Consider the following 25,455-nt stretch of genomic DNA (forward strand, 5'->3'; position numbering starts at 1 on the left):
ACAGCTGTCAGGAAAGTGAAACCTTATCAAAATGGACCAATAGGAGGAGAATATATGGATGCTTGGGCAGCGATCATGTTCTCCTATAAGGTTCTGCTAGGGCAACTCGTAAATGCTGGCGAGTGTATTCCCATAAGCTCTCTGGTCAAATTTTGTATGAAACCAAATACAGAAACTTTGTACAAAATTTGTACAAAGCCGAATACAGAAACAATTGTAGTTTCTGTATTCGGCTTTGAAATAATGCTGGATTTAATATCCACTTGATTTATGAAGCCTTTTGGCTTTTTATTTTAGAAACTATCATCTGCTCCTGCTGCCTTTCCACATTTCAGGCTTCTGATAGCTTTTCTACCTGAAATATTGATATGCATCCTGTTTCCCTTCCTCTTGACTATTTTCTACTTACTGTTATGTCACTGCTTACTTTGTTTAAGAGTCTTTCAAAGTAATGACTCTAGGCATCTAGAATATCTTTATCTTCAATTTATGTCAGCTTTATCATTTTTGATTTCTTTTACAGTACTCTTTCCTTCATTTCTAAGTTTCTTCAATAGCTTCCAGAACATTTTGCCACCTTCCTGATATTTATCTTTTATATTCTCACCAAAGTCTTCACATGATGTTTGTTTAGCCAGTTTAGCACATGGCTTTGTTTTCTTACATTTTTCTCTGTCTTCTCTTAGAAGATCTGGTGACTTAAATGCTATGAATTTATGTCAGATGATATGCATTCCTGTTTTCTAAGACTGCTCTCTTTGACTTCTTTGTGTCCATCCGTGGAGTTTTCTGATTTTTCTATTCTTATAGACAATTTCACCATATTCCTCTTAACTGAATCAATCAATGTTTTCTTCAGAATTTGACTCTGAGACTCCAAAGATTGGTTCTCGTTTATCAAACTGTCATTTTTTTCTCGAATAATATTTGCCTAGTTCAGTCTATAGTTCACCTGTAAAATACTGTTTCCCTTCCTCTTGACTATTTTCTACTTACTGTTATGTCACTGCTTACTTTGTTTAAGAGTCTTTCAAAGTAATGACTCTAGGCATCTAGAATATCTTTATCTTCAATTTACGTCAGCTTTATCATTTTTGATTTCTTTTACAGTACTCTTTCCTTCATTTCTAAGTTTCTTCAATAGCTTCCAGAACATTTTGCCACCTTCCTGATATTTATCTTCTATATTCTCACCAAAGTCTTCACATGATGTTTGTTTAGCCAGTTTAGCACATGGCTTTGTTTTCTTACATTTTTCTCTGTCTTCTCTTAGAAGATCTGGTGACTTAAATGCTATGAATTTATGTCAGATGATATGCATTCCTGTTTTCTAAGACTGCTCTCTTTGACTTCTTTGTGTCCATCCGTGGAGTTTTCTGATTTTTCTATTCTTATAGACAATTTCACCATATTCCTCTTAACTGAATCAATCAATGTTTTCTTCAGAATTTGACTCTGAGACTCCAAAGATTGGTTCTCGTTTATCAAACTGTCATTTTTTTCTCGAATAATATTTGCCTAGTTCAGTCTATAGTTCACCTGTAAAAGCTGGTGAACTTTAATTCTTTTTAAAACTTTTTTTTACACGTTTTAAATATGATATTCATTTTAATCCTGCTTAAAACTAAGTAATGATCACTTCCAATTTCAAATTCTCTGGTTGCTCTTGTATCCTGAACAAGTCTAATATAATAGTCTTTTCTCGTTTTTTGAGCTTCTTTCCATTTGAATTTGTGTAGATCTTTATGTTGAAATATGGCATTAGTGATGACTAGTACATGTTTCATGAAGAGAAATCTGGTAGGCACTTGCTAATATTATAAGCTTTGCCCTTTTCTCTAAATTTTCTTAAAACATTTATATATGCCTGGGACTCATTTCCTACCCTACTATTTAGATCTCCAACATGGAACAAGCTTTTCTAGTTTTTTTTTAATGTCAGATATCTTCTCTAATGATATGAAAAATTCCTCCACTTCTTTGGAGAAATGCCTCCTCTCTTTTGTGGGACAATAAGCACAAATAAGTTTCATTATCCACTTCTCCATTTTGAAATTTGTCCACATAACTCTAATTGAAACTTCCTATCAATTAAGAAATTTATCACTGTGTTTGGTGTTGAAAGCTATCACTACACTTACCTATTCCCGTTCCCTAGTATCTGAATATAACAACTTATATTTATTATTTTTTTAAATAACGAAACCTGTGGTAAGTTCATTACTAAAAGAAACACACGCATTAACCACAGTGAAAATTATTTAATTGTAAATATTTCATCCTAAGTATCTTAGGACATCATCAGTACATTAGTTTAAACAATAATAGGAATAACATACAGTTAGGGCGCAAGATTACAATAGAATCTCATTAAATGTGCGTAACGTGTTACAGAAGTTTTAAAAAAAAAAAAAACTAATAATAATTATTTTACACAATTTTAGATTAAAAGATCACTAACAAATTACCAACGGAAAAATGGGCAGTCAATTTATCTAACCGTCCACGAACAACAGACGAATTAAATGTTTCAGCAAGAGGCCATAAATTTGCGATTTCACCAAAATGTTTCCCACATTCAGACCTCATACATAATATAGAAAGAAACATCGGCCATCTCTCCAGTACTGAAGCCAACAGACTTCGTTTTGAGGTAGCTAAAGTGATCTACAATGCCAAACCTTCGGAATTAAATATTCCACCATCAGAATTGAAAGCTATTATTTCCTTAAAACGTAATAAAAACATAATCATTGCCAGAGCTGATAAAGGAAATACCACTGTGGTTCTTATACCAATTCATATGACCAAAAAATGAATTTACTTGTTTGAGATCGTAATAGTTACGCCAAATTGGATTATGATCCTACAAAACGTCAACTCAGAAAATTAAATAAGCTACTTAATGAAACTTCCTCCTTAGATGAAGAAACAATCCAAAAACTTAAGACATACCATGACAGACCTCCTAGAATTAATGGCTTACCTAAGCTACACAAAATTAATGTTCCACTCAGACCCACCGTAGACTGTATCAGCAGTCCAACTTACAAGTTATCAAGATTCTTATCTAACCTTCTCCTCCCTCACATAAGCCACTCAGTCTCTTCAATCAAAAATTCTACTGAGTTTCACACAAAAATTAAAGACATTCAACTATCAAAAACTGACTTGTTAATCAGCTTCGACATTGTCTCCCTCTTCACAAACATTCCCCATAAAGAAATAATAGAATTACTAACTCAAAAATTTCCGTCTGATATAGTAGAATTGTTCAAGTTTGTTATTGCATCAGGTTACTTCACCTGGAAAGGTCAAATTTACAAGCAAGAAGAAGGAACAGCAATGGGATCTCCTTTATCACCAAACCAAGCAAACTTGTTTCTAGAACACCTTGAGGAAAAAATATTCACTTTTGAACCCAAACCAAAATTTGGTTAAGATATGTTGACGACGTATTTGCAGTCTGGGATCATCCTAACATGAATTACAACTGTTTCTAGATAAAATTAACCTTCTTCATCATTGCATCAACTTTACGTTAGAAAAAGAATCTCCATAGGGTATCTCCTTTTTGGATTTACTTATTCAAAGAAAAGAAGATGGTTCCATCGCCACGTGTGTCTTTTGCAAGCCAACATTTTCAGGTCACTACATTCACAATTCTTCCGCTCATCATCCATCTCAGAAATCTGGCATTATTAAATCACTAGTTTCCAGAACACACAAATTCTGCTCCTCTGAAGAATCTCTAAACTAAGAATTAGAAGTAATCAAAAATACAGCCATCCTAAATGGATATAATCCTAAAACAACTCAAAAAATCATCAGTCACTTTCCCACACATCAAACCAGACAAGAAGAAGTCCATAGGATTCCCATACCTTACGTCAAAGGCATCTCCGAACGTCTTTCTAAAATTATGAAGAAATACAATTGTGCCACTACTTACAAACCTATCAACCAAATTTACAACTTGTTACCTTCTCCTAAGGACAAACTCTCACCTTTGATGTTGCCTGGCGTTTATGAGATTCCATGCTCATGTAAATTGTCTTACTTTGGACAGACAGGTAGGTCTGTTCAGAAACACATCTCGGAACATAAAGACCACATTCTTCTTTTTAAACCGCAGAAATCAGGCCTCTCTCAACATGGAATTGAAAATCCAAGCCATAGGATTCATTGGGAAAAGTCTAAACTTTTACATAGATCTTTATATAAACATGAACGTTTATATAAAGAAAGTTCTGAAGCCCTACTACACAGACCAAATTTAAACCGCAACGACGTTCTTACTATTCCTAAAGTATGGGAAATTGTCATACAAAATTGTGTAAAATAATTATTATTATTATTTTTTTTACTTCTGTAACACGTTACGCACGTCTAATGAGATTCTATTGTAATCATGTGCCCTAACTGTATGTTATTCCTATTATTGTTTAAACTAATGTACTGATGATGTCCTAAGATACTTAGGATGAAATATTTACAATTAAATAATTTTCACTGTGGTTAATACGTGTTTCCTTTAGTTATATTTATTATTTAAGAAAACCTATGCTCTCAGTCACATCAATTATGTCCTTGTAATACTTCTCTAGTTCTTCTGTTGATTTGACTTCTTTTTCCATCAATATCTCTTAATGGTAATATCAGCAGAATTGAAGATGGTGCCTATCTTCAATTATGCTGACAATGAGTTTATTTTGGTAGATAACTTTTCACTGTTTGACCTGGTTTCCTCACAAAAACAGCAGGGGGAAGGGGAGGGTGGCTTTGTTTGAGGTCCCATCCAACATGAAATTTCATCATGTTTGTTTCTGGTTAACGCAATACAGAATGCAATTTGGTTGGCTACAAGTCCCAAATTGCTAGCCCATCCTCATTCATTCAAGTGACGTTGAGGATTTGACATGGTCAGAAGCCCTAGTCAGTTCTCTGCATTCCTTAACATGTTTATGCAGGGAAGACACAAATTCTGTTCTTTGGTACTTGCCCATGCAAAAGACCTATAACACAATGGTGCCATGTGTGGGCAAGTGATCAGAAAGAAAAAAAGAATCTATTCATGCATTTCTTGAAAAGTTGTGTATGGGGGGGGGGGAAGAGTTGTATTTTGTATTCATTCTGGTAAACAGTATGGTATGGCTGTTTCAAAGAACAGTAGTAGTAGTGGAATAAAGGAAGTGGATGAGAAGTTGGTTTGATTTACAACTAAACTGTTGATGGATGCTGACCAGTGGAGTGATAACGATGGCTAGTTCAGTGTCATGGTAATATTTATCAAAATGACATAATGTAGAAACACAGCATCTATGAGTAAGCAATTGGAGAAGTAAGAGAAGTGTCATGTATTTAAGCAGATGGTAAAATCTAATGAGCAGCAGCAATTCTGGATATAATCAAGAATTTTTTGAGAGGTTTTGGATTCACCACTCTGTGAGAACAATATTCTAAGGTTGGACAGATTTCAGATGTATAAAGTACTCAGGAGTTAAGAAGAAGAGAAATAATGTTTAGAACAAAAGAGAATGCAAAGTTTCTTGAAGGTTGAAGCAGCAAAGGATGTGAATGTGTTTGAACCAGGATAGAATAAGATAAATGAGAAAGTCAACCCAAGATGAGAAAACTGATCTTGATTAGAATATTATCTAAACCTGAAGAAGGACAAAGCAAGATCTTTCTTCTGAGAAAATAGAAAGAATTGTGTTTTGGTAGCACTGAAATTCACTAAGTTATCTTCACTTCACTTAAGAAGAGTGGTGTTTAAGGCACTGGTTATAGAAGATCTTAAAGCTTGAATCATTTGAGTTCTAGGTTTTATGAAGTAAAAGAAATAAAATGTACTGTGACAACATCAAACACCTTACAGAACAAACTGAACATGGTATTGGAAGTTTATTTTCCACTTGGTTAGACTATAATAAATTTAGTTTAATCCTTTATCCAGGTGTAAGCAAACAAAGTTTGCACCTTAAGTATCATCAGGACTGAAGCAACTCGTAGTAAAGGTGGACCAACCTCTCATCACTCCTTGTCTCAGTATCTCCCATAATGCAAAGCACATCTCCTTGCAGATATGTATAATGCTATGCATTAAGGGAAGGGCCACTACCCAGACCGGTTTCGACCTTTATTGAGGTCTCGTCAGTGGGAGCCAGAAGTGGTGATACTAAGGCAGAAGCAATGGAGAGGTCATATTTATTTATACGAGTTGCCAAACAGTGTACCACCTTATTATCAAATTACTCTAAATTTAGAGAAAGATGTTGGAGGTTTATTTTCCAGCTGGTTAGACTATAATAAATTTAATTTAATCCTTTATCCAAGTGTAAGCAAAAAGTTTGCGCCTGGGAGATACTGGGAGAAAAGGAGTGATGACAGCTTGGTCCATCTTTACTACGAGTTGCCTCAGTCCTGAAGATACTTCAGGTGCAAACTTTGTTAGCTTACACTTGGATAAAGGATTAAACTAAATTTATTATAGTCTAACCAAGTGGAAAATAAACTTCCAACATCTTTCTCTAAATCCAGAGTAATTTAATAATAAGGTGGTACACCTTTTGGCAACTCGTATAAGTAAATATGACCTCTCCATTGCTTCTGCCTTAGTATCACCACTTCTGAGTATGGCTCCCACTGATGAGACCTCAATAAAGGTCGAAACCGGTCTGGGTAGTGGCCCTTCCCTTAATGCATTATAGCATTAAGGGAAGGGCCACTACCCAGTGGCCTTGTACATATACATGTACATTATACATATCCACAAGGAGATGTGCTTTGCATTATGGGAGATACTGAAACAAGGAGTGATGAGAGCTTGGTCCACCTTTACTACGAGTTGCCTCAATCCTGAAGATACTTCAGGTGCAAACTTTGTTTGCTTACACTTGGATAAAGGATTAAACTAAATTTATTATAATGAACATGGTATTCAGTTAAAAGTTCTGTAGTTTCACTTGACCATATGAGAATTTCCTTGTTTTATTTACTTCTGTTGCTTTTACTCATTCATTCTGTCTTATCTCTCAAATTTCTCAGAATAGAATAAAAGTTCAAGGGACCTCACTTAATAACCATACTTGCACATGCCTAGCTGGCCGAGTCTAACCAAAAGGCTGCAGGTTTGAATCACGCCGTGGGTATAGATGTTTGCGATTGTCTGTGAAAATACTAGTGGTGGTCGGCGATAGATGGCGTTGATGTAGATGATGAAGATAGTTGCAGTTGATGAAATGAGTGGTTGGAGATGGAGAGTCGTAGAGTAGGTGACCTCCCTTGATGAGCCTTTGGACTCACTGGAGGTGTTACATAATAATAATTCAATCTTAGAGTCTTCCCTGAATTTGGCTCTCACTAAATGAGATCTGAATAAAGCTCAAAACTGGTCTGGGTAGTAACCACTTTTAATACATAGGATCATGCACTTCTGAAAGGAAATGTGCTTTGCATTATGGGACATCAAGGCAACTGATGTTAAGTTGTCAGCCTCCATATGCAAGTAGCCTACTTGTGAAGATACTTCACCTGCAAACTTGTTTGCTTATACTTTGATAAAGGATTAAACAAGAATATAATTTCTTGGTGAGCATAATTTTCTTTAATAAATCGATTGGGTATTATACTAAGAGACATGCTTACAAGTCTGTTTCTAACATGCAAAAACACTTTTTGTGTTTGTGGTGGTCCTTGGGCAATATCAGGAAAGCATGCAGCTTCTTGAGCAGTCATCTTGTCAAAAGGTAATCTACTTTGGAATGCTGCACCTTCAAGACCTGTTGGATCATCATGTTCACTATCCACTTCTTCAGGTTCTTCAATCTTTGTTGTCACAATTTTTTCAGGTGGCTTGTTTTTTTCTTCATCTGAAGCATATTCTTCCTCAGAAATATTGGCCAATTTTTCATCTGCTTCTTTATATTCAACCTAAAAGAAAGAAATATAATTTTTGAAGTCAATTATTGATTATCCTACTTATTGCCAGTATAATAACTGTACTGTTACACTGTGCATCTTTATTATTGCATTAATAATCACTAATAAGTAAAACTGATGAGGTTGTAAAAAATATAGCGACAGCTTAACTGTAAAAGCAGTATTTCCAACAAACAGATGAAAGATACCTATAAACAGAAGTGACTTTTATAAGAAACATTATTCTTTCTTGGAGTCAAAGCTCACTAAAAGAGACCCACTCTAACCGCTGTATACATGCAATATTTATCATACCTCTTCTTGAACTCATTCACCAACAATACTCACAACGACCTATGGCAACCCATTACACCCATTCACCACTCTCCAAGTGGTGAATGGGTGTAATGATTAAAGTGACAAGTGTTATGACTAAACTTTGTTTAGTCATAACACTCTTGCTAACCACACTCATATACAATATCCAGGGATTACCCTTGTTCTCTCCCTTTCTGCCAAGAAAGAAAAAAAGCCTTTAGAATCAATCTTATAAAACTCCTTTAAATAATGTTTCTATATGTACCCTTTTTTTCACTTATCAATTAGTCTTTGAAGCAGCCCACAGACCTTCAATCTATCTACACAGGGGGCATTCCATACCATAATCTTGGTCACTTCCCTCTGGATCCTCTCTACCACTTACTCATCTACATGGAATCAGATATACACAGTAGTCCAGATGGACTTGTTAAAGCCTTATAAAGGGAAATAATAACCTCTCTATCTCTGCTTGTCAGTATGTTCTTCAATAACCACATCATCTGATGTACTGTTTAGGTCACATCATTGCAATATACGCTCTAAAGTTCAACTCCCCTGTTCATAACCATCCCCAAATTCCTGACCTCATCAATATTGTACACAGCTTGTGATCTCTTCACCCCAAAGTGCATGACATTACATCTGCCCACATTAACAGACAGCCATTTATTTTTGCCCATTACTGTCAGACTATTTAAGTCATGGATCTCTACATCATATTCATTGACTGTTGCTCTTCCTAGCTTTGTATCATTGGCAAACAACTGAATATTTTCCTTTAAATCATTTCCTATATCACTGATGTACAAATTAAACAACAGCAAACCAAATACCGAGTTGTGAAATACATCACTAGTCGCCCAGACTTCTCCCAGACTCAACTTTTACATAGACCACTTTGTGATATTTGCCCATAAGCTGACATTTTATCCAAATCACCAACTCTTTATTCATCACAATATCCTATCAAATGCCTTTGTAAAGTCCAATATCACTGAGTAGCATTTCTTTTATCCAAATTATTTGGCACTTTATTATAAACAGTATACAAATTACTAAGGAACAATATCCCTATAAAGTATCACATTCCAAGTCCTGAATTCTGCCTTTTACCAACTTCAAATGCCTTAACTAACACTGACTTGCCATAATTTGCTACTTTGGTCTGGGAGCCTCCTTTATGCAATGGAACTATTTTGCTCTCTTTCAATTCCCTAGGCACCTCCCAAACAGGGGCTTAAATTAAACAGCTTGATCAAGGAGGTGCTTTTTCCCTTAAACATTCTCATAACACATGGGCTGACATACTATCTAATCCTAAGGCAGTATTCACATTAAGGTTCTGCAATACCCTAAGCACTTTCAACTAATCTACTTCTATTTTCACACGAGTCAATGTCACATCTGGCATTGCAATATCTCCACTTGGATGGTATATCCTAGTAAAATGATCATTCAGTAACTCAACTATTTTGTTTGCTTCTGCTACCACCTTATGATCAACACTTGTTAAAATCATCCTTCCACTGTTATTCTTCCTTTTACTTGCTACATTTACCAAAAGAAACTTACTCTCTGGAATTTCCTTTGAATTCACCAGCTACTTCCTCTCATAATTAGCTTCAGCCTTCCATACCATACAGGTCACTCTTCTTGCCTGTGCCTTGTAGTGTTTGTAGGCTTGCTGATCACATTCTTTATATATCCTCCACAACTTTTTCTGCAACTCTTGATTAACGATGCTGCTCATCCATCTAACTCCTACCTGATTTATCCTCTTGACTATGTATACAGTCTGACACTGCTTTCTTCAAAAACCACTCAACTACCTCCCATGCACTGCTAACATCTTTCCCCCTCAAATGGTTCCTGAGTTTGTCATAATCATTGTTTACAAAACTTTGACAATTCATATTAACATTTTAAAGTAGAGAAATGAGGTTTAAAAAGGAAATACTGTGAATATAACTGATAATCATTGTCTATGCTCAAAATAGGGATTTCCAGAACCAAAATAAAAGTATTTTTGTTAATCCAGAAATACAGGTAAGATAAGATTTTCAAATCGGTGACTAATTTTATGGAGAACAATAATGGGAATTCAATATACAATCATTCCTAGACTTACTTAGGAGAGGATTTCTTTCTGATGATCCCATCATAAGTCAAAGAGGTTATAAGTCAGAAACTGCTACATGGACCATAAGGATATGTTAACAATTAACGTGTCTGTATGCTAAAATATATAGGATTGTTTTGTTATATTTTTAACTAATTTTACTTTTTGTTTATAATGAAATATTACAAAGTACAAATTATAACATAAAATTACTGTGTACAGCAACATACTCTAATGAATAATGAAACAAGAGTGTTTCTGTATGCTTATCAGTAAAATAGTCACCTGGCAACACAAGAAGGAAGAAATTCTTTAAAACTGCAACTTTATTAAATGGACGATTTATCAGGTGAGGCACTGGGAGACTATGTCATCTACAACAAATTCCTCAAATTCAGGAAATATAACAAAGGATTTTAAGGATGATTCACCAAATACATAACTTATAGAAGGTTTATAATCATCAGAGGATGATGTAACTATAGAAGTGTTTTTTTTTTTTTTTTTTTTTTTTTTTTAGAAATTTGTACATTACATCCAATTTAGTCTACAGTTTGCCTTTTCTCTATTACATATATGAGGGTGGTTCTATAAGTTTCTGGCCTAACTTTTAGAGGTGATAGAAAGAAACAACTGTGTCACTTTTCAACATAATCTCTCTTTACTTCACACATCTTTGAATTAACATTTCTATACCCTTGAAAAAATAGTCTGTACTTTTGTCTGCAAAATAGCCTAAAACTGCATCTTTCACCTCACTGTCATCTGCAAATTTTCTTCCTCAAATGTCTTCATTCAGATTCAAGAAGAGAGAGTAGTCAATGAGTGCTAGATCTGGGCTGCAGGGTGTTCAATCTCCTGGAACCCACAGTTCTTCCCTGCAGCCTTCGCAACAATAGCCATACGAACTGGAGTATTGTAGTTAAGCAGGTGAATGCCATGACTCAGAATTCCTCATCTCTTCCCCTTTATGGCGTTGCGTAGTTTGTGCAGGAGTGAAGCATAATATTCTGCATTCATGTTCGTATTCCTTTTCTTGAGGTTAATCAAGAGAATTTCCCGGCATCCCAAAAGATTGTTGCCATTGATCTTCTTGGTGGACTGAGTGACCTTGGCTGTTCTTGGCAGTGATAGCCTGGTTTGTGCTAGTCCACGGATTCCCTTTTGAAAACAGGATCATAATAAAGGACCATGGTTTCATTCCTAGTGATAATGGATTCCATCACTTCTCTCTGATTCCCTTGGCAAAGCTCTAAAAACTTGAGGAACAGGTCACATGATGCTCCTTCCAAACTGAAAAGAGAAGTTGGGACACCACCCTCATCATGTGAAGCTTCAAATGATGCAAAAGACAGTTGTTATAGAAATCCCCAACCTTGCTGAGATTTCTGAGCTGGTTACCCTTCACTACTACACAAGAGAGACATTTTCTTCAGTCATCACTTGCACAGGTCGACCATCAAGATTATCTTCCATGCTCTCTCTTCCTAGGCAAAACTGTTTACCCTTCACAGTGGAATATGAAGGAGAAGCTTCCCCATAAACACCATCCAATCGCTGTTTGATAGCACTTGGAGAAAGTCCTTCTTTGGCAGAAAACGTTTATCAGAGCACGGTATTCAATTTTTAACATTACAGCCACTTAGCATGCCACATGTTAGTCAAACAAGTGCCTCCAACTGAATGATGCAGGTAGAGAGTTGAAACTAGTATACTAACCTCCCCATAGATGGTGCTATCTGTCACACAAGGCATTTTAAAACTGGCACGAATTTTATATGTCAGGCTGGAAACTTTTGGAACCTACCTCGTATTTCTCTATAGCAAGCAACCATATATCTTGCATCTTTCTATCTAATTTTGTAAATTTCTCTATGTTAGTGTGCATTTCCTCAAATATCTGAAATGCCTTATTAACAAGTGTCTCTGCCAATATTTTCACTGAAAACATTTTGGGGCTTTGATTCTTTTTCATTTTCTTCTCCTTTTTTTTCTCTTCTAAAACTTTCTATGCCTCTAGCTTGTTTATAAAATCTTCATTTGAGAGCTATTCTTCCAAAGCTTCCACAAACTGCTCTACATCTTCATTGTCAATCTCCAACTACAACTCTTTAGCTAATAGAACTATCTTGCCATCAGTCTTCTGTAAGGGTTTGTTGAATCCTGCAAATGTATAAGCATATATTCAGAAACTTCTTCCAAATACCATTCATACACTCCAAGTCACTTCACTCCATGCTACATCTGCATGCTCTGTACAAGGCAGGTTATTATATTCCTTCCAAAAGTGTCTAAGGCTTCCCCCTTCTATCAGTAGAAAGCAACAGCCTCTGAGCAAAGTATTTCTTAAATAATATTAGTATTCTTTTGAAGCTTCCATGAAGTCTGAAGACTCATCTCAGGAGGTTGAACACTAACAAATCCTAATAACTATCATATGTTGCCTTGAAGACATTCAATGTTGGAGCATTCACTACCCACTCTGGCAATGCATTCGACTCATTACCAACCACCAAGCAAAAAATCCTTTTACTTCCTTACTCACATGACCTTTGTACAGTTTTCAGGGATGGCCTCTTCTCGCATTATCCATTATCCTCTGTAATAATTTCCTTGTATCCATCTGAAGACTACATTCTCTCAATCTGTCTTCAAATTCAATATTCCAGTCCTGAGACAATCTTAGTTACTTAACTCTGCGCTCTCTTCAATGTTTCCTTATCGCTAATACAGGCAATTGACCAGATCTGTGTACAGAAATCCAAATGAGACCTAATCAATGCCTTATACAGCAGAACTATCATCTCCTTATGCATACATCACAGTATTCTTTGCATTACAGCAGCAATTTTTTGGATAACCCTTACAGCTTTTGCAACGTAGTCTCTCGAACTTCAGTTCCTTATCCACCAAGATCTCCAGTGCTTGCTTTCCCACCTCCTGAAACTAATTTCCTCCAACATGGTAAATATCATTCCATCCTCTCTGGCCGAAGTGCATAACTTTACACTCAACAACACTGAAATGATATCCTCATTCTTCAGTCCAAGGCACCAACCTATACAAATCTGCTTGTAACAACAACAACAACACATCAGAACTTCCTGACATTACTCGTCCTAATTTAACATCATCAGCAAACAAGTAAATGTCTCAAAACAGAACTCTGTGGTGCCCCACTCATCACTCACCTTTTTTTTTGAGACTGCATTTCCATACACAACTTGCTGGCAAATCAGTCAGCCATCCCTGTAACCAAGTTACCAATTGCCTATCCACCCCCATTCTGCTCAATTTCAACAGTAGTTTATCATGCAGTACTTGATCAAATGCTTTGGAGAAATTCAGATAAATCATGATATGAGCATCTTCTCTGTCCAATAGTCACCCTATTATAAAATGTAACAAACCAATGCTGCTCTCTTGAAAGATCCCCATTTTCTTCAACCCAGGTTCGTATTCTGTCTCTAACCAGCCTCTCAAACACCTTCACTACTACACATGATATACACACTGGTCTATAATTTGATACTACTGACTTGGATTCTCCTTTATCAAGTGGCACTATTTTTCACTCTTTCCATTCTTCTTGGATTGTTTCTGTGCCAGACTTCTGTTGAACAACCAAGTCAAGGGCACCGCCAGCTCTTTTGCACATTCCTGTAGTATATGTGGTGATATCCCATCCAGTCCTACAACCTTATTAACATTAAGGTTATTTAATATTCTCAATAATTCCCATTCTTGGACTGATAGTTTCCTCCTCCTTCCTATTGCTCTTCAGCATCAATCTTAGCTACCATATATAAAATACCCAGTGAGTATTTCATTTCCATCATATCTTCAGCAGATATGACTTGTGTTTCATCACCAGCAATCAAAATCTCTTCCATATTCACTCTTCCTTCTACTAGCAACATAACTTTATAATTCTCTAAGGTTTTGCTTTACTGCTTCAGCCAATCTCTTTTCAAATGCCAATTTCTCTTTCCTTACTATACTTTTCCCACTTCTAGCCTGTACCTTATACTTCTCATGCACCTGAGGAGTACCCTGTTCTTTATATCTCCTCCATAACATCCTCTTTCTCAATAAGCTCCTGCATAATTTCATGATTCATCCATTTTACTCCAACTTTATTTATCATCTGAACCTTAGCAATACAATCTAACATTGCACTAAGTAACTGATTCCAGACCAAGTCCCAGATTTCCTTAATTTCTCTCCCCTTCAACTGATTAAGCCACTGCACATCGGCAGTCTATTTCCTTAATTTATCAGTGTCCTGCTCTGTAATTCTACACATCTCTTTCTCTCTCTCGTTCTATGAAGCTTGCACCTGCCTAGCCACATGATCACTCTCCCCAATTGGTAGCATAGTGGTGACATCCCCTATTATCACTGTATGAGATGCTATTATCAAATCTGACACTTGAGTCCTATTATGCAGCTATCTTATATATAAGACAATTATTTCATGCAGCATGTAGTTGAAGCAACTATATGCTGCATTGTCCCTAAGAAAGCAGGATATTTCCTGCTTTCATTCAATGCTGCCATAGTTAAACTCATCCATTATTATCACCCTCTTGTTGCTCACCAGTCTCATCTCTTTCTGCATTCCCTGGCCTGTAGCAACTTCCTGGCAATATGACTTGAAGGTAGTAATAACACTCTGGTCAATTCCGGTCTGTAATGTCACATGTGAAAATTAACACCCTGTTAATTTTAAAATACTTTTAACCAAGATTTGCTTATAATTAAATTAACAGGTGTATTTTTGTTATTAATTTCCTGTTATTTTTAACAAATTTTGGTGAATGGGCCATCATATGTTGGAAAAACACTGTAGTAATTTAGCCAACATAAATGAGTCACCGCTCATAAAACATGTTCGGCAAATGATTAGGACGTGATCACACCAATCGCACTGTAATTGGTTCTTTTGTCATGTGCCGTGACTTTCTACGGCAGTTTTATTACACACATTTTCGTAATTTTAGGGAGTTAATTATATAAAAATAGCAGAATTAAAAAGTTCAAAAAAAACTTGACGGTTTTTCAAAGCAGGATTAGCTAAACCAAGCACCTCAACATCGAACATTAACTTATCTAAAAGTGTGAAAATCGTGTTAAAAATTGTAAAACAATTTTTTTGTTATTACAGTGCTAATATTGATAAAATTGCAGTATAATGTTACAGATATTTTTATTTTAAAAAATTCGCAATTTAACAGACTTTAGATTTAACGGACAGCCCTTAGGCCCCTATTAGTCCATTAAATCGAGGGTTTACTGTACAAGTGAGTGTAAATTGAATATGTCATGAGTCAAGGACTGACTGTACATGATTAACTAATCAACTGCTTGAACAACATTACAAAAAAATGGGATGCAGCATGTTATTAAAAATACATTTCTCATATTCTCATTAAGACTTTTTTCCCTACCAAATTTTAAAATAATATTAATAATTATCATAATTTATTATATATATTTATTAAATATATGAAGAGCCAAAGCTTCAAATTTGGGTCATAGGTGTTATTGTAACCGCTGGAAATGTATTACCTCACATGTTAATGAATGACATCAGCCGAATCTTATGTTGCTCTGTATTCTTCTTTGTAGTAGTGCCACAGTGCTGCCATGTAATGTCAAAGATATTTAGAATTTCTTGTGCCACTGGAATGCTTTCTATTCCTTGTGAAGAGCTACTACATCATAAATTTCCATTCATACAATTCTCTCTCTCTCTCAGATTCTCCAGTTTCTATATATCTTATTGAGCTGATGTTCCATGAGCATTTTTCCATATCCAGTCAAGCCATAATGGATTATTACTTCACATAAAGATTTGTATATCAGAGTTTTCATGTCAGGAGGAACTATATCTCTAATTTGGAATAGTTTTGCTTCACCAGATCTTTAACTTCTTTTAAAGGTAGTTAAGAGCTAGTTCATTTCACAATGTGATATTATTAACAGCAATAATAGCATTAATATAGTGATCTCTCAATTATCGAATCTTCAAATAAATAAATCTTCAATTATCTGATCATTGAACAGGTTAGTATGTTACCTGATTTCTGGTACAGAATAATATAAGTGTACCTTCAGTTATCTAACTAGCAAAAACTTGCTCTCTTGTCAGTCTGGTTGGCCAAGTGGTTAGTGTATCCACTCTTCAACTAACAGGCTGTGGGTTCAAATCCCACTAAGGGCATGGATGTTTGCAATTGTCTTTAGGTGGAAGATAAAGCTCATTGCTTGGTTTGAGACCACCACCACCCCCGCTTATTGGAGGCCTGAAGTGGCTTGAAAAAGTTCTATGTTTGGTCTCTAGAGCAGGGTTTTGAGACTATCTGTAAAAATACAAAATAAATAAATAAATAAAATGAATAAAAATGGAAGAAAAAAAAATCCTTAGACTGCCCATTGTACAAATGTACTGTAGGTTTACAAATAACTTTTCATGGGGGACCTAACAATTTTTTTAAAATGGTTGGATAATGGGTGATTACTGTGATACTATTAATATCAATTTATAATAATACATAATTTTTTTCCAAGTACAACAGTTTAATCACTTTCCAAGAAATAATATGTACACAGAAAGAATAATAAATAAGAATATAACACCAGTAGTACTGAATACTGCTTCTATTTTGTTACAATAAATGAGTAGAATGAATATATATATATATAGAATAGTAATACAGAATAATAATAATAATAATAATAATAGAAGTAATTCTGAAAAAAATTACATTTTACAGCATATTCATTTAAAATAATGATACTTTTTTTAATAATAATTATTTTTTCCATATTCTATTTACATTATAGAGATGTGTACATTAGTTATAATCCACCTACCTATCATCTACTGTATATAGTAAAATAAAATTTGACATGAAATTCTATTTATATATATATATATATGTTACCTCTAAAGTGCGAAAACCGTTAATGTGCACATTACCTAGCTAATCTCCAGATTAACTGATTTGCTCCGTTAACGTGCGGAATCAAGAGTTTCCGCATTTTACCTAGGTAATGTGCACATTAACGGCTTCCGTATCGTTAAAGTTCAAAAGTTTGTTTCTCTCATTTCCTTTCCCTACTCCTTCCCCCCTCTCCCTCCACTTTTAGTTTGGTTTTTTAATAAGTAAACATAATTTTATCATATGTTTTTTTCTTAATTGTAATAATATTTTAAACCGTTTGATTCCTTGTATTATATTAATTGATTGATGATTGATTCTATCAACTAATTTGTTGATTGTTTGATTGTATTAACTTGATTCTTTAGATATCAAAAAATAATTAAATAACATTATCTTAATTTAAACATACAGAAACGTTGCTGTTGTTCCAGCAAAGATCTTATTTTCACTTTAACGAGTGCCTAGTAGGTAATGTGCAGATTACTTAGGTAATTTGAGAAATTAAACAATTTTCCGCACATTAACGGATCACCGTAGTTAATCTGCACAATACCTAGATAATCTGCAGAATAACTGATTTCTGCACTTTAGCAGTAACATATATATATATATATATATATATATATAATTATTATTATTTTGCAATTATCAAAATAATAATAATATTATTATTATTATTATTAATAATAATAATAATATTATTATGCATTCATGCTGAACTTGCAATAAACAATTTTTTTCTTTACACTGATTCAGATTATGCATAATGTATCCTCAGAGCTTGTATTAAGCTTATCTGATGACACTGGTTAGCTGTATGTCAAAAATAGATCCAATATATAGGTTTAGAAATTTCTCATTTCAAACCACAGTAGTGGAATGAGAAATACACACACATATATAATAATATACAAACTTACCTAGGAATGCAATGTGTTATGAACTGGAATGCTTGAACCAGTATAGTGCATTTCATTAAGTCTATAAGGCATGTAGGATACATATTTGATGAAACAAATCAACACATCGGAGTTCAACTTTGCAGCCAATTACAGAATGCACCTGTATAATAATGACTGCTAACATACACACTCCATGCATCTGATGTAATGTTTCATTTGAATTTTGATAATATTTAGCATTCAGTTATGTTTTAACCTGATACTTTAGCTAGTTTCTGTTTTAAGCTGTTTTTGTTGCTTTTTGTGTGCTCAGACAAAGCCAACAGCAAAGTCAGCGAAATTAGTAGGCTATATCTCTGTACATATCTCAGACCAATTAAACCCAGTTTTATATTTTTACTTGTAGGATACATATTTCTCATTCACAGTGTGCCCTTAAGGCCCTGTAGGATATTGTAGTCTGTAAGGGTTTTCAAAAGGTACTTTGTCTAACATATCAGGAAGATTAGAGGCTTCAGGACAGTTGTTTATATTATTTTAGCATAGCTATTATTGCAGTATGAATACAAGTGGTAGCACCTCTTTATTCCCAAAGATCAGCTTTATCATTTTATGCTGCAATAATAACCCAAAAACTTAAAAATAACCTAATTAGTTCATGTACATAGAATGGCATATTTTGTAAGAGCATATCTTAATATACTTTCATAATGGTTTGTGTATTAGTGTTTTTATGTATGTAAGAACAAAGTATTTCAATCTGTAGGTCTTCCTATTGCCCAGTTTGTTTTGCAGATGATTTATAAGACTATTCCATTCATATTTAGGAGGCATTCATGTACATGCATTTCAACATCCCCTTGGGCCCACAATAATCCTTGTGCAATGTCATTACCAACTTATTTGAATTTGAAACCTCAAATCGCATTCAACATTGCATAATAATTTGTGTACACAAACTTATTAATCTCAGGGATGGCCAACACATGCTTGATTGAATCACCCACCCCTCCTCCCTCAATATATCTAGTTTCCCTGGTTTTGCACTTCTAAATACTCCCTAAACAATACTTTCACCACACATGAAAATCAAAAACCATTCAATCAGGCATATACAAGTCCTTTTGTCCATCCAATTTACTCCATACATTTATAAACTGTACATCATTCCTCCAGCACAATCTTCTCATCAACTCATTAGCAATCATAGCCCTTCTCAACTCTATCCTATCATACCGAGGTAGCAGACACAATCTTTATTTCCTTACTCTTCATTTTCACTTCTTTCTACAACTCTTTCATACTTTCTCTCACTGCATATTTCTTCCCTTTCAAATAATCTGTTCCTTCCAAAACAACTCTTTTAACTGAGACTTTTAAACAGTTGAGAGGTGGTTACAGGGTTGACACTGGGGAGGTCTTTCGCTTGGTTGAACAGCGGGAAGGAGTGATGACAAGAGGCCATCCCTGGAAGTTACGAAAGGAAACTGTGAGCAAGAAGGTGAGGAGTGGTTTCTTTGCGTGGAGGGTGGTTGAACCATGGAATGCATTGCCTGATGGAGTGGTGAAAGCGAGAACAGTCAATGAGTTTAAGGAGTGGTATGATAGACTTTGTGTTTCTTAAGAGGACCTCCCCTCGATGAATCTTGACACTTTTATGTTCTTAGGAAGGACCTCCCACGATGAGTCTTTTGACTCCATGGAGGCCTGAATAATAATAATAATAACTTTTCCATTCTGAAAACAAACAGCTTCACTAACATCCTTGATCTTTGCACCCAGGAAACATGCTCCATCACTTTGACATTAAATATACCTCTAATCATCAAATCTCCATACAATACCTTCTCCTTATTTCTAGTTTCTCACACCTTTGTAATTTCTGCATTCACATTTCCTTTCATTCTTCAGCCTGCTATACCCCATGACAATCATTTCTCTACTGGCTCTAGCTGACGTTTTGTCCTGTGAAGAATGCTGCATAAATGTACTATTTCACTTCTTATTTTCACATTATCCACATTACTTTCAATCACTTTTTTTTTCATGCTCTCATTCATATTTTGCACACTACCATTCACTGCTTCCACATTCTTCAGAACACTCTTGCTATCCTTCCTTACATTTTAATATTCGCCGCTTTGTTTTCCAACTTTTCACTAATCACATTTCTTGCACTGACACATGTAACATTTATAACACTCTCTCTCTTCACTCTTGCTTTCATACACAATAACCTATTCACTCCTGGCAAGGAATATATAGAACATGCACTACATCATACAAAATCCCTCATGCTAAAACTCACTGAACAAGGAAGCTCCTTGATTGCTATTTCCTTTGTATGTATCGATGCTATGAAAAAACGTTTTCTAACATCGGGTATTAAATTTCACCACACACTCGATTTTGCAGTCTAAAATAAGTAAAATATAACCAAAAGTAATTCATTTTAATGGTAATTCAATAATACAATATAGTAGTGGTGGTTGTGTACGCATGTAAATGATAGTAGTGACAATCTCTGAAGATGATAAATTAAGTGGTGATGGGGAGCTGTAGAATAGATGAATCCTTGGAGGTATCATGTAATAATAATAATAATGATGATGATGATGAATGGCATGATAGCAAGAATGCGTCAAAAGAGAGGTTTGGACTATGTGGATGCTTGGAGTAAATTTGAGGATAGTAGAGAGCCATATGCGATAGACACTGCATTTGAATAGGCATCCAGAGAGAATGTTGTTCTTGGAGCAAAATGAGAGTACTAGTGCAGGGAACTAGAGTTGTTCGAGTGAATGGAAGCAGGGATTGCCTCTTGTGGGAATGAACACTGGGGAGATGGGGGGGATGCAGTGGTGTAGCTAGAGCTTTTGCCGCCCAGGGCAGTCTCTGAGTTTGCCGTCCCCCTCAATACACACCAAAACTATTACAAAAAGTCAAAACGACGTATAGGGAAATAAATTAAAACACTATGCTTATTCTTGAAGTAAAACTTTAATTTCAACATTCTAAAATGTTATTTTTTTTGCTTTTCTGTTAGCAAAATCAATGACATTGGCAAAGTCTATTTCATAGCACTGTAGGTAATTCTTAATCAATTTTATTTAGAAAAACTCCTCTCACAACTAGCAACACTGTGAGGAAAATTCGCAGTAGTATTACAATATTTGGAAATGAGTTCTCGAGACTGTATTTTAAAATTAACTGCAAAAGTTCAAAGTGCCTCCCCCTCTTCCCCTCTCTAGCTACGCCTCTGGAGGAATGTATGGTGCTATGCAGAGTCCAATGGAGTCTAGAAGAAATAATAGGTATAGAAATACTGACAATGCATTGATGTTTCTTTACACAAATGCCAGAAATACAAGGAATAAAGGAGATGAATTAGTGGCATTGATAGACTCAGGCAGTTCCAAAGATTGTTGGGATCAGAAAAACATAGTTTACTGAAGATGACAGGAATAGAAGTAGAAAGTATACTGTATTACAGCAGGTTACAAACAGCAAACACAATGGTAGAGTATTGCTAGAGATATGATAAATGATGAAGTGTGTTCTCTCAGAACAGATGACTTGAAGGAAAACAGTATTCATGGTTTTGAGAGTATATGGTCTATGCTAGGGGTGGGCAGAATCGGATATTTAGTGGAATGTTGCTATAAGCCATAGAATACAGCATTTAAAGAGCAGGATATGTTTAGGCAGTTGAATTTGGCAAGAGCAAAATGAGTGATTTTCATCGAAGATTTTAACTACAGCATTATAAACTGGGAAGAAGAAACAGCATGTAGTAGAGAAATAGAATTTCTAAAATTCTTGAGAGATAAATGCTTCAGGAAAAATATAGCAGAAGGAACACAAAGCTCAAGAGTATTGGATTTGATCCCAACATCAGAGGAACTGATTGTAACTAAAATGTCATCTCTGCTCCCAGCTGGAGAGAGTGACCATATAATCTTGACTTTGGGGAGGAATAGACATGCAGAAGTATCAAGAAGAAAGGAATTTATGTGAATTATAAGGCAGGTGATTATAATAATCTGAGAAATCAGCTTGTTCCATGGATGGAAGAATTGGAAGGGCAAGTTATCACTAGTTCCCAGTGCATATTTCTTCACTCATGAAGACATATTTATTAACATCAATGGCAAGTTGTGTACCTCAAATGAAAGAGAGAACATGATTTGGTGTAAAGTGGATGACCATCAATATCAAAAGGGAACTGTAGATGAAAAAGACAGAAAAAAGTACAAGGAGCAGGGTGGAGAGCAGTTGCATGAGGAATATAAGACTTGGGTCAGGAAAGTGACTAGAATGGTAAGGAAGGCAATACTTGACAATATGGGAAAAAGATTAGCCTTAAGATCCAAAGCAAATCTGAAGGAATTCTTTCATTATGTGGCCAGTAAGAGGAGAAAATAACTGTGGAAGAATGACATTGTTAGACAAAAATAGGAGTGACTGATGCAGAAGACATGATGGAGTTGTTTGATGATCACTTTGTTGGGCATTTCATTCTGGAAAAAAAGGTTTTATTACTAAAGGGGGTGGGAGGATTCAAGGTTTGGAAATGCAAGAGAATAGTGTGTTACAAATACTAAGTACCCCAGATGTCAACAAGGCAATGGAACCAAATGGGATTTTACCATGTGTTTTAAGAGAATGTGCTAAGGAACAGACAGTTTTTCAATGAGAGTCTGGCTATGGGAAAGGTGCCCAAGCAATGGAAGTAGAGTGCTATTGCATAAGGATGGTGATGGTAAAATGAAAGTGTCAAACTCTAGACCAGTTTGTATTTCTTCTGTAGTTAAGATTTTAGAAAAATTAGTGAAAAATCATATACAGCATTGAGCAAATGTGCTCTTGTTTTATTAATCTAATTGCCTTTTATAGTAAGCTAACAAGAGTGGCTAATGAGAGAAAGTATTTTTTTTTTTTTTAAATATTAAAAAGACATCTGACAGGAAGCCACAAGATAAGCTGATACTTAAGTTACAGCATATGGGTTTAGATATCAGGTTAGTGAATTGGATTGGGAACTGGCTGTCAGATAGATATCAAAGAGCTACGTATATAAGGAAGCTGTATCAAGGAAGCAGAAGGTTACAAGTGGGAATCCCTCGGAGCTTGTTAGTAATGGTACCAATGAGATAGCCCTTCGTGAGGATTTGAATAAGCTGGACAGATGGGAGTATCAGTTTAATGCAAATAAATGAAGTTTGGGATCCATCAATGGAAGACTGCATACTCTGTTTCAGGAACTGTACTATAAGAACTGAAGGAGGCAAGGGATGGATGATCATTGATAAAAACTTGAAGTTTAAGGGACGAATGTAGTGAAAATAACACAGAAGATTGTTGCAATATTGAAAACACTGACCAGCAGAGATAGAAAAGTGGTGATTCCATTGTGTAAAGCTTTAATCAAACCACCTCTGGATTACTGTGCTCAGATTTGGTTGCCAGGATTTGAAGGAGATAAATTAACCTCACAGAGGGAGCAAAGGCAGATAATAAAAATTATATCGGGATAGTACAACGTTAACTGTGAGGAGAAGCTAAGAGAACAGACTGCAAAGTTTGGTAGAAGGTAGGGCAATATGATCAAGACACTTAAAGAAATGATAGAACATGAGAAAGGAGGAAGGAGAAGGGGCCATTCCTGGAAGTTACAAATGGAAGTGGTAACAGAATGGAGAATGGTTTTTTTTGCATAGAGGGTGGTTGGATGGTGGCATTCATTGCCTGATAGGTAGTGAGAACACATATAGCGATTCAAGACTCCATGGAACAATAACAGTAATAAAATTATAATATTGCTTTCAGAGTTCCAGCTTTATTGAAAATCCCTAAGGTCTTAAATTAGCTAGCACAAATTGGGAATTATTGCATAACCCAAAATTTACATATTACTTGAAATGACAGAAGCTTAATAGTTAATACCAATAAGATTATAAATCCTATCCTATCCTATCCTTCTCATCTGTCTAGGATGGGTTGAGTTTCCCTTCTAATGTCGGGGTTGCTGGCATATTAATGCAGCCGGATCGCCACTCCTTTGCTGCATACCCTAAGGGTGATATTCATGACTGTATTCGTGTGTGTGTTCACAGGGCAGGTTTGCTTGCTCTAAGAATAGTTATTATTATTATCCAGGACTCCATGGAGTCAAAACACTCATCGTGGGAAGTCATTTTTAGGAAATACAAAGTCTATCATACCACCCTTTGAACCCATTAACCGTCCCCACTCCAGTCACTCTTCTCAGGCAATGCATTCCAAGGTTCAACCGCCCTCCACGCAAAGAAACCACTCCTCACCCTCTTGCGCACAGCCTTCTTTCGTAACTTCCAGGGATGGCCCCTTGTCATCGCTCCTTCTCGCTGTTCCACCAAGTGAAAGAACTCTCCAATGTCTACCCTGTAACTGCCTCTCAACAGTTTAAAAGTCTCGATCATGTCATCTCTCCTTCTTCTATCCACCAAACTCTGCAGTCCACATTCCCTCAGTCAATCCCCATAACTCATATTGTACAGTTCTGAAACCATCTTTGTTATCCGCCTCTGTACCCTTTCCACAGTCAATTTATCCCCTTCAAATCCTGGGGACGAAATCTGAGAACAATAGTCTAAGTGTCTTCTATTCAGGGTCTTATACAACGGAATGATAACTCTTTTATCTCTGCAGGTCAGCGTCGTTCTCAGTATTGCAGCAATCCTCTGAGTTACCCTCACCACCTTTGCAATACGCTCCCTGAATTTCAGTTTTCTATCAATCATCACCCCCAGATCTCGTCTCCCCTACCTCCTCCAGTACAGCTCCTCCCATCGATGGATCTCAAACCTCAAGACTACATTTTGCTGCATTGAAACAACAACCCCATTTATTTGCCCATCTGTCTAGTTTATTCAAATCCTCTTGCAGGGGTGCCACATCTGCACTATTACTGATAACCATTCCCAACTTCACATCATCTGCAAACAACTCAATGTTCCCTTGCAATCCATTGACAATATCATTGATATAAAGATTGAACAATACAGGTCCCAGTACTGAGCCCTGTGGAACTCCACTTGTAACCTTCTGCTTCCTTGATATTGCCCCACCATACACAACTCTCTGATACCTATCAGTCAACCAATCCTGAATCCATTTGACTAACCCGACATTTTAAACCCCTGTGCTGCAACTTAATTATCAGCTTATCATGTGGCACCCTGTCAAATGCCTTTGCAAAATC

At 35.7% G+C, this 25,455-nt stretch overlaps 1 protein-coding gene across 1 annotated transcript in view; it reads right to left on the reverse strand.

The window, feature by feature from the left end:
• Su(var)3-3 (lysine-specific histone demethylase Su(var)3-3) overlaps positions 1–25,455 on the reverse strand; it is a 648,388-nt gene that overhangs the window by 614,348 nt on the left and 8,585 nt on the right. Inside the window, exon 2 of the mRNA XM_090409239.1 lies at positions 7,648–7,932. Coding sequence (XP_090265365.1) covers positions 7,648–7,932 — 285 coding nt within the window. The remainder of the gene's footprint in view (positions 1–7,647; positions 7,933–25,455) is intronic.

Source organism: Typopeltis vanoorti, chromosome 19, assembly GCF_054136105.1.
Source record: "Typopeltis vanoorti isolate ZY-2024b chromosome 19, IOZ_Tvanoo_1.0, whole genome shotgun sequence".
Lineage (NCBI taxonomy): Eukaryota > Metazoa > Arthropoda > Arachnida > Uropygi > Thelyphonidae > Typopeltis > Typopeltis vanoorti.